General features: G+C 40.7%; 1 protein-coding gene across 3 annotated transcripts in view; it reads left to right on the plus strand.

Moving 5' to 3' along the window:
- The window catches only part of brsk2a (BR serine/threonine kinase 2a), a 182,463-nt gene that overhangs the window by 135,605 nt on the left and 35,090 nt on the right, over positions 1-11,768 (plus strand). For all 3 annotated transcript variants that reach the window (XM_019894134.1, XM_019894136.1, XM_019894135.1), the window contains exon 5: positions 6,244-6,360. In XM_019894134.1, the coding sequence (XP_019749693.1) occupies positions 6,244-6,360 (117 nt within the window). The remainder of the gene's footprint in view (positions 1-6,243; positions 6,361-11,768) is intronic.

The raw sequence follows: 11,768 nt of genomic DNA on the forward strand, positions 1-11,768 counted from the left end.
TATATATATATACACACACACGTGCGTGCGTGTGTGTAGTGCATTTGATTTGTTTTTTTTCTTCCTAAGCAAGAGCGGTTTGGTACAATCTGGCTCCCACGGTTACTCTGTCTGCATCAACTTCCTATCACAACCCCAGAACACAATGTTTGTGTTCCACTATGAGCAGAAAGGCTTGTATTGATTTTTTTTTTTTTGGTCAGTGTCACTGCTGTGAAGAGCTTCTGACAATCACTCCAAGGTCAAGAGATTCAACAACACACATTTTCGATGCTCCCCAGTCACTTTGTCCTCCCACACTGTCACATGTTGGTCATGCAGAGTTTTCCTCGACCGTGTTATGCATTTTCATGACTCTGAACCCCCAAACCAATTAGAGAAAAAGAACAGGCATCAACGACAGACTCCACCACGGCCACAACCTGATCAGAGCTTTGTCACCATGTTATTTTCGTAATGGCACCTGTGAGTCAGTTATCAACTCTATCTATATGTGTGAGTTAAATAATAACTGAGTTTGTGTGTGTTTGGGTGGGGAAGAATGGCTGTTCCCCAAAATCCAACTCCCTAATTACATCCGAGAGAGGTGAGATTGACTTGATGGGACCAATGCATGATTCACCTGTTGCATTTAAGTCATCCACAAGCATTGGCATGTCCATCTTCCATCTACTGTAGACCTCTCGGGCCAGAGCTACACACATTATAAAAAAGGAAAACAGACAAGAGTCAACCCCATTCCTCACCTCCCTTACAACTTCATTTCATAACTTTGCTGCTGTGAATTGGGAATTTCTCCATTGCGAGACTAATAAAGGTTTTCTTATCTTATCTTATCTTATCTTATCTTATTTGGCACATGCATTAGTGATTTGACATTCAAGTCAGTCTGCATTTACAGCAACAATCTGCCAAATGTCCTGCGGCCCTCAATTAAGAAACCTCTGTAATATCCCACAATGTCTATTGTGGTCTGGATCATTGAGTCTATGCCAACATCAGGGACTGTTACATGCCATATATGACACAGAGTGACTACCCCCTCTCTTGGTAATTAGTATCATGATTACTCCGTCTGGCAATTGCTAAGGTGTATGTATTCTATTTCACCTTTGATACCATGCGCACAAAGAGGAACAATCATCATTTAAGTGTGTAATCGGGAAAGTCGTATTGAAATGCACTTGTAATTTTGCGTGTCTTTTTGGTCCCAATTTTCGGTGTCGTCTTGTAACGTCTTTCTCTGACGTGCATTCAGCCACTGTCCTTTTTTCTGCAAGTTTATTCATGGAGATTTACTGTAATTATTTATGTGTGCATTCATATTTCAATACATTTCTGACTGTATTTAATGCTCTTGATATTTGACTATGTATGATACGACAAATCTTCCTGTCTACCTGCACTATTGCAAGGAATGAAATTCCGGGCTGGTTCTCAGCAACTGATTGAAGCAGAGCCCACAGCCTTTTTGGAGAGCACGTTTTTAATTGGGTCAAAAGAAACCTAAACTCTTTGAGAAGGAAATTAAAGATAAATTCAGAAGGATGACAGAAAGATGTGCTGTAGGCTGAAAGGGTGCATTTCAAGTCATAATGATGTTAAAAGCTCCACTCGAGTATGGTAATGGTAACAGCATGGTTTCAGCTTTTAGTGTTAGCTTCAAGTGATACTGTATTACTGATGATGCACGCAGCTCAGAATACAACTTCAACTTTATCTGATTCAAAAAAAAAAAGGCAACTATAATTGCAAAATTTGTCAAATACACGAATATGACTTGCTTTTGGATGAGGAACAAACATTTTGGAAATTATAATTATAGCATATTTTACACACCATATTGTGCACCTAAAAGCATTCAATTTTCTCAAAAGCTGCAAGTAAACCTTATCATCTGATGTGCCTTATATAATATATGGATCAATATTCTGATTTCATGGACATAGTCTTTTAAATGTTCTGTAAAGAGCATTGATACCGCTGCAGCGGTTGTGAAAGCGCTACATATATATAAAGAGCAAGAGAGAGAGAGAGAGAGAGAGAGAGAGAGAGAGAGAGAGAGAGAGAGCGCTGTATTGTAGTGTATTTTATCTAGTGAATGCATTGTGCAACCTCAGCCACTATTAAAGGTTCTATTTTATGCGCCTTATAATGCAGTGCGTGCTATATCTAAAAACAGTTTTAAAATAGGCCTTATACTCCGAAGCACCTTATAGTGCGGAAAAATCACAAGTATGGCAGAACTATTTAGTTGAATGATCTCCATGAGGACGAGGCCAGTACAAAATGGTGTGTGCATGCACGTGATCACAGCCACTTGGTCTTAGAATGTAAGAATTATGGCAGATTAGCTGTGATGTTAACCTTGCTGAGACAGCATGCAGATATACAACACATACAACTGGTACAACTCACCATAGAGCTGTTATTGAATTCAACCACCATCAAACATGAATAATATTGATGTTTTCTTTTTTTCCTGTGCTGTGTTTAGTTTCTTACCATCATATTTCATTCATTCAGTCTTTTCGAGTAGGCTACCAGCTTACATATTTCTGGTAGGCAACAGAGTAAGCAGTCAAGAGTTTTACATCAAGCTAAAACAGCATATTTGTGCAAGGCTTGCTGTATAGCTGAGATTACAGGAGGAAGGTGCTGTTGTGACACTTTAATGTCTCATTAGGGAGACACTTCATCACATTATCACATTATAGATACCCACCAACCAATAATTCTACATCCCTTGTGATGCACTTTGTTCTCTGACACTGTCAGTAAATGATTTCATTTGTGTCATGTTACTTGTTTGGATGCACCTCTTGAGGCTATTTCGGTTTCGCGTATGTTTGAGCTGTGATCCCACGCTGAATAAAGCAATGTTTACGGGTCTTTCAGATCACAATTTAGTGTGCTTGTTTGTATCTTGAACGGATGGTCAGAGAGTACTTAGAAATTCATGAGCTATTTGATGTATTGTTAAACACCAAAGAACTTTGGCCACCCTCTTGGGCAATACAGCCATCAAAGCTATTATAAAGTCACATAAAGTTTTAAAACAAAGAAACTGGGGAGTTCAAAGTGTTTGTTACACTGGTGTCACTGTAGGCTCTTAAGGGATAAACTTAAGCCACCAAGCAAGGAAGTTTTATGATAAATACTGTTAAGAGAGGAGAAAACAAACAAACAGAAATCTATTAGCCAAAATTCAAACCAGTGGAAATTTTGCAGAAAAAAATTATTAAATCAGGCTTGTAGTGCTTGAGGATTTGATTTTTGAAACAGACAAGATGGACAAGGTTTTATTATAATTATTATTAATTAATTTTAATTAAATTACCACACCAGTTATTTGATGAAATTAATACAAAGTACATATTAAAACTAAATATGTTTTCTTGTAATTGTAATTTTAATTCTGTTATTTATAATTAACCAATTAACCAGTTATCGTTACACAAAGAAATACAAATGATTTAAAAATACAGTTTAACTCTATTCAATTGTTTATTTTACTTTTCTCATACAAATAACCCGTATGAGGGAAAAATGGCCAAGTGATGCAACAAAAGTTACAGGACACGTTGTGGTGCTTGAAATTATGTAGCAGGCTGTAAGTGGCCTGCAGGCCACAGTTTGACAACCCTGTTTTCTTTTTTTTTTTTTTTTTTTTTAAACACATTTTCTTTCGCCGGTCATGATAGTTGCATTCTCTACAGTCAAAATACAGTTCTACCCCAATGTTAATATGACATAATTGTCATCATACTATAGTACACAACATTAGTTTCCTTTCTATTCTAGCCTATTCTTAAGATGTCAAGATCCAGATTGATATCATATAGTCACATCAAAAGAGTTCTCCACAGTATCAATCTCTGCTGGGACTGCTTCCACTTGCTGTCGAAGGAAAATGACATCACAGTGCCAAAGGGCTCAGGTGACGACCTATTACGGCTCACCCGTTTTCTGCATGTTGTCATGTGACGTTCGCAAGCTATTATTGTACAGAACATTTTTGACTTGACTTCCCCCTTTATGTCTGAAAGGGACAAGCGAGTAAATTGCACAATAAGCCAATTTACACTGAATGCAGTATGAAAGCGGCTACAGCGTGCCAATGTGATGCAAAACCACCTGACAGCTAATCCCTCAGGATAGGGAACAAGCTGCACAGCATCTGATGCCATATGAGGTTAAATGTCTGCTGTGATGTTGCAATGTCCAAAGGCAAATGTGTACAGATGTTCTCCTTCCGACATCATTTGTTTCAAGCGGTGAAAGTATACTTGGTGACATTCTGATGAATTTCTGTACATTTCCGTCTCTTTGCCAAAAGTGTAAAGGTTGGAGGGGGTGGAGGGGAGCTGTGCATCGACCAGCGGAGGGTTGGGGTGGGTTGCCACTCCCAAACCATGTGCAGGTTGTCTGCGAGTTAACGATACCTGATAAGTGCAGCACAGAAGCCACTGCCAACTTCCGTTTATACAGCAACCCCTCAACATACATATTGACAGAATGCATGTTTCTGGAGTAAACCAACAGTCTCCTCCTCTTCCTTGGTTCATCTCCTCATCATATAGTGACATTTTGCAACTAGTAAACCATGTAGTCCTGTCATGCCCAGTTTAGAGTTTAGAGTGATTGCATGGTTTCAAATGAGAAGATAGAAAGATAACAAAATCTAAAAATATTGACTTAAAATAGTAACCTGAATAATGATACAATATAGAAAGCTCTCTCCCTACTCTCTCTTGCTGACTGTCTCTGTACCGTCAACCAAAAGGCAGACAACTAAGCATTGAGTTTTATGCATTTTCTAAAAAAACGTAACGGGATACATTTCTGCAGGTTATATCATTCTAGAAGGATAGACCACTTAATTCTTAACTGAGCTTGGCTCTTGTTTGCTGAAAAGGCTACCTATGAGGCTACCTATCTGTCATATGCCACTCAATAGGATATAGTTCAGTGAAAGATGGTGTACGCTCGGGGTGGGCGATATAGCCTCAAAATAACATCACAGTATTTCTGACATTATAGTTAAAATGGTAAATCAATACTGAGCAATATATTTGTGAACGCTGCTTCACAACAACAGCCTTTTTATTGATTTTTTTTTTTCGGCCACCCTTCTTTTCCATTCAAATGTAAACACCGTGGAAATCTAGTGCAGTTGTATAAATTACACAGTTTGAACTGGAAAAAATATTCAGGTCATGTTTTCTCTCCCTCGCCAACTTTGTTATTCATGCAGAACAACGTGCGTAGTTCTGGTGCGAGGCAATGAATGACAGAATACATCACTTCCCGACAGTGTAATTTTTGCAATATTTAAACCGCTAATATTGTAGACGTTTTATATCCAGAAGAACCCTCGCGTACACTACGACATAAGTTCAAAAACCTGAGTGCGCTTGCTTTTAAGTCAGTATGTGTTATCCTCAAGGTCTGTACAACCTAATGGTGACGAAAACCTCTTCGTAAACAATTGTAGGATGGCACATTTGCTACTCAGAGGCTCGCTCCATCCTGAACATTTAATTCTTCAAATTAAAATCCTTCATTTGTAGGTACGAATGACGGATTAGGTATAAATGTTAATGTTAAAGCTGGTTTTCAGCATTTGCCTCTGCTAATAAGGCAGGGTTCTTGGGCCCTTTATAATGTACAGTAATTCTTGTAATAGCTTGACTCTTTAAACAGCTGTCCAATTGAACACAGAAATGCAATAACACAAGCAGGACAATCTTTTTTTTTTTTTTTTGGTCTTTTTTTCCGGTGGGCTCTTTCATTGAAGGTAATAGGACCCCCTTGCTGTGTTTAGTGATAATAAATGGCAGCTAATGAACTTCACCTCTGTGGCAGGCTCCCCTTGGTGTGCTTTACTCGGCCAGTTTGCTGATGGCTGTCTGCGAGATGAAAGGAATGGGATTCCTGGAGGAGTGGGAAGGGAAATGGAAGAAGAAAAGGGCACAGTAGGGGGCTGTCACACTGTGTAGCACTCCGGCCTTGAGGTGGGAGCCTCTGGTTTGTACATGAGTTAAATGAAAGGAGCAGGTGATGCAGCAAGCAGGGGTCCGTGCGCTAAAGGGTGAGGGTGCTGAGTTGCAAGAATGGACGTGACCCTCTGGTGTTTGTTCAACCGCCTTCATCCCTTCACCTTTACTTACTTTGTAGAACGCCTGTGAATTGTGTTCATGTCTCATTAACTTCGGCATGCTTCCGTCTGTCTTGTTTCAGCCACAGGGATCTGAAGCCAGAGAACCTGTTGCTCGATGAAAAGAATAACATCAGGATAGCAGATTTTGGTATGGCTTCTCTTCAGGTTGGAGACAGTCTTTTGGAAACCAGCTGCGGGTGAGTACTTTCGAAAATATTCTCATGCATGCTTCCAAATGAACATAGGAGGGTTGCAAAGGTGCAAACTGACATTTGGAGGTGCCCGTGTATTGTGCCTTTTCTTGGTGCTGTGTTCTCTAAGCCGCCGTTTTGTGGCTGGTTGAGCTCTTGAGGAAGGACAGAGGGTCTGTCTCACAGTGTGCCAGGGCTGCGGGCAGGGCCAGGGCCGTGGCCACACATTATTGTCTCCCCGCATCAGTTTGGGGTTTTATGATGTGCTCGTCACGACCATGCTGGGCCCATCAATACCACAATGACTGCAATGAAGTGGAAAAGTCACTTTCAAAGTGGGAGGACTCCACACAAATTTTAATGAACCCCAAAGTGTAGTGACAAGTGTGCAGGCTCAGTGCTCCAAAAATAAAACCGTAACGCCGACTTAATTTCACGTTTGGTCCATAAAGGAGCTGCACTGATATGTCAAGAACATAAACACAGATGTCGATACAGTGTCATGAAATACAGTACAAGTACATGAACAGTAGCCTGTAGCTTCAACACAGCTCTTCAGTCTCCCCACCCCAATTATTTGTCCCACGTAGGAGAATGAACCATAATTAATTGTGCATGCAATGTTTTATCCAGGCGGCCCGGTGGTCCAGTGGTTAGCGCATTGACCTCACAGTGCAGAGGCACTTCAAGTCAATTCCATCTCCGGCCTCCCTGTGTGGAGTTTGCATGTTCACCCGGGCCTGCGTGGGTTTTCTCTGGGTTCTCCGGTTTCCTCCCACATTCCAAAAACATGCATGGCAGGCTGATTGAACTCTCAAAATTGTCCCTAGGTGTGAGTGTGAGCGTGGATGGTTGTTCGTCTGTGTGTGCCCTGCGATTGGCTGGCAACCGGTTCAGGGTGTCCCCTCCCTACTGCCCGGAGACGGTTGGGATAGGCTCCAGCACCCCCCGCGACCCTTGTGAGGATAAGCGGATCAGAAAATGGATGGATGGATGGATGGATGGATGTTTTATCCAACCATTCATCTGTGCTTCCATGTTTTCGACTCCTTCGCCAATTTCAGGGTCAAAGGGAGCTGGAGCTTATCCCAGCTGACTTTGGACAAAAAACAAATACAATTCACACTCACACTGTCACTGAATCGGAAGTGAGCCCATTGGTTTGTGACCATTCGAATACCCTTAGCATTGTTCAAAATAACGTGATATTTGCCGAACAAATGTGTGCCTTGGCTCAATCAAGGTTGGAAATCACTGCAATGGATGTATGGAGTAATGGATGGATGGATGGATTGAAGGCCATGTGAAACAATTGCTGTTTTCGAATCACCTCACAAAGCTTGATATCTAGTAAAGATTTGCTCACTAATAAAGTTGTTGTTGAAATAACATATGAAATGGGAAAAAGAAGAAAAATTAAGCTTATAAAAGCAACATTTGCAACAGTAGCTTCAAACCTCATTCCCCTCACCCACATCCCTCGCACACAGTAATTAATATACAACACTGATGATATGTGACCACGTATCGTGATACGTGGTCACATACCTCGCCATGAAATACCACTTTTATTCCCAGTTGATTTGGGTGTTTTTAAATTGTAAGTGTGTGGACCATGAAATACCACTTTTATTCCCTGTGCCAAGTTGATTTGGGTGTTTTTAAATTGTAAGTGTGTGGATGGTTTGTGACACAAGTTGAAACTTACCCGTTTGTTCTCAACAGCATTGCGCCAAGTGACTAGAGTCACGGTGGCCCATTAAGCTACATGATAATTGTGATAATTTATCCACCTGTTGCGCTGACTGCTCAAATAAACAACGGTGTCACTCTGGCTATGTGGAAAAAGTAACACCGCAACATAATCCCCGTTTTTAATAAACGTGCGTGCGTGTGTGTGTGAGAAACAGAGGAGACAGTGAAGCAGCGCAGGTGAATATTGCTGATCGTATTTAAACAAACACAGATGTGAATGACCATTTATCGAGTCCGATAAAAGTATCGTGTCCATTTTGTCTTGTCAATATAATAACTATCGTGACAGGTACGTGTATTTGTTCCTCTTCCTTTCTGTTCTTTTAATGCCTCTTGATGACACTGGTCTTTTTGTTGGAATATACATGCCAAGAAAGCCCCGAAAAGCTGAAGAAAATGACACCAGATATTTGATAAAATTGGGTGTTGAAAGGCGACTGAGGTTTCACACAGAGAAGACAGCCAGTAGTAGTGCGAGAAAGCTTTGATTTAATTCAAACTTGAATGACTTCAGGGGCGTTTGACATGACGGTGTACAGTGACTAATATGTTTGCAGTACATGTAAACCATAATTCCCTGGTGAGGAAGAATATTCCCTCAGTGCTTACATCACGTGACACCAGGCATGCAAGCCCTGTGGCATCTGTCCCAACCTCAGCCCTAATTCTGCTCAGATTATCCCGCCAACCGAAACCGGACACTCTAAAACACACGCAACATGAAAACATGCACTGGGTACTGACAATGTTTTGTTTGTTCATCCCTGGCCTATGTGTATGTGCTATGAAAAAGTATTTGCCTCCTTCTCAAATTCTTATTAACATTTACTTGGCCCTGGGTGAAAATGTCATTTCCCTCTTTATTAAGTCATGTATTCACTGGCTCATCAATCACATTTTTTCAGAAAGCTGAGTTAATATTTACTGACCACACCCAACACAAGTCTGATTATTTCCAGACCTTTTCAATCAAGAACACATTTAAAAAAAAAAAAAACCTGTCCGGCAAAATGAAGTTGGCATAAAGATCTCAAGAAACTGCAACCAAATGCCACGATCCAAAAATATTCAAGAACAGGTGAGAAATAAAGTAAGAGGAATCAGTCAGTCCAGAAACGGTCAAAAGCCATCCCTAAAGCTTTTGGACACCATCAAACTATGGTTCAAGTGAATATCCACTGATAAGAAAAAACAAGAACTGTGGTAAACAGCCGGCCATCAGAAATGACCCGAAGAGCACAGCGACAACTCATCCAGGAGGTCACAAAGGAGCCCAGGACAACATGTAGAGAAATGCAGGCCTCTCTCGCTTCAGTTAAAAAACACTGCTGACCAAAAACATCATCTTACTTTTGTGGGGAAAAAAAGAATGATTTACTAGACATAAGAAAATATTTTATAGACCAGGGGTAGCCAACCCCTGGTCTATAAAACACATACGCAGGCACGCACAGACACCGAGACGAGCGAAAGCCGGAACTTCACTGAAGACGAGCGAAATCGAAACACACTAACTATGCCCCCCCCACCTTATGCCTCCCCCCTCCAAACGCCTCCTCCCAACGCTTGACTTGGGACCAGTCCGCTGGCTCCGGGTCGATCGCATTGATGTATTGGGCACCCCTACCTTTAAAGCTGACTAGCTTAGCGCTTAGCGCTAAGCACCATTGTTTGCGTATGAGTGGTGATTCAGTTGTCATCTGATTGGTTGCCCTGTATGTCAATCCGGTGATTCAGTTGTCATCTGATTGGTTGCCTTTTATGTCAATCAAGTAACGGGATTGATGATAGGCTGACGTAGTTAGTTGTGTGTATTTAGCGCCATTGTTTGAATGGCAGCGCTACTGCCGAGGCGTTTTCGATGCGTGTCATGTGAAAGCCGCATTGAACCAGCCAAAGAGCCGCATACATGGCACATATGTATTACTTTTGCCACTGGTAATAGAGATGACTGTCGATGATACTGGTTCCATATAGATTTGGGGAGTCTCTAAACACATACATTAATGCAGAGATGGTAGATAAGCGGAAGCATTGACAAGTGCATACATGCAGTATATGCATGCATTTGTCTGCACAAGCCCAGTTCGTCGGCGCTTGCTGTTGGTTTGTAGACATTCGGCATTTTGTTTTCGACAAATGGCATGCTAGTTTAAACTCAAATTGCAAATACTTACAGTAAGTGCTCTGAGAACAGATTACCATTACATACAAATATTTTTCCACATTTCACATCGCTTGATCAGGAAAATGTCCCTTTATTTATGTTTAGATTTTCTTCATTATTAATCTATCCAGCATGAGAGATCACACTGTTTTTGTTTTTTTTTTTTTTTTATGACGATGTAAGTTTCATGGGCATCTACAATGTGGATTTGACACTATAAATGGAAATCATTACTCTTTGTATTGAACATTTATGTTGGTAATCTTTGCAATATTATTCACTCGACACTTGATTGGGTGTAACCGTATAAACGTGTCTCACTTCAAAAAAGCCAATAATGTTTTGTTTTAAATCAAGCATGAATGAAGGAGCATGGATGCTATACTGTCTTGTTTTATTGCCATTTTTGTTTTATAAAAATGTGACAACTCAACACAAAGCTCAATATTATACTGTGCAGTTCTGTAAATTACAAGTAAATAATTGATTGAGAATTTAACAAATGTTATATTTACTGTGGGTGACTGGTTAGTACATCTACCCTCACAGTGCAGATGTCCTGGGTTTGATCCCGGCCTTGGGCTACCTGTGTGGAGTTCGCATGTTCTCCCCGTGCCTGAGTGAGTGTTCTCCGGGTACTCCAGTTTACTCCCACATTCCAAAAACACGCAGGGTAGGTTGACTGAACACTCTAAATTGTCCCTCGATGTGATTGTGAGCGCGAATGGTTGTTTGTCTATGTATGTGCCCTGTGATTCGAAGACAGCTGGGATAGGCTCCACTGCAGCATACCCACGACCCTCGTGAGGATAAGCAGATCAGATAAGGGCTGGATGGATGGATATTTCCTGTATATCACTGTAATAGTGTCAAAATGACAAAAGTTCATCTCTGTGAAGACAAAAATTGTCGACTCTTCAACCTAATGTGGGAGTGAGTGAAAAGATGTACTGTAGTGTGTGAAAAACCTTAAATGTAAAATTATGCCAATTGGAAGTGTTTCTAAACCTTTTTAAATGCCTACTAATACTTTCTGTCTCTGAAGAGAAATGACTCATGTCCCTGTCCCAAACGGCATGCAAAGCTAAGCCAGATCTCAGGCTTGTTTTACCCGCACTCATCTGCATAATGTACTGATGCACTTGCAATCAAGAAGGCTGAATTCGTATGGGCTCATGTGTAAACTTCCCCATTGACATGATGATGGTGGTGGTGTAACGGGCCAACATTATGACAGCCAGCGGGGGCGGGGAAAACAGGCCTGCCATACATGAGTAAACACACAAACAAGCCAATAAATGGGAGCCATGTTAATCCACATTACTCTCCTTATTGCTATTAAATGAGACTGAAGGAAGTGAAAGCTGAGGAAGCCTTTTCTTTGTTCTTCGTTAAAAAACAATAAAGGTGATATACCGGTATGATATATATGTAATAAATAAATAAATAAAATATACATACATATATATATATATATATATATATATATATA

The sequence above is a fragment of the Hippocampus comes genome, unplaced genomic scaffold (assembly GCF_001891065.2).
Source record: "Hippocampus comes isolate QL1 unplaced genomic scaffold, H_comes_QL1_v1.1 scaffold104, whole genome shotgun sequence".
Lineage (NCBI taxonomy): Eukaryota > Metazoa > Chordata > Actinopteri > Syngnathiformes > Syngnathidae > Hippocampus > Hippocampus comes.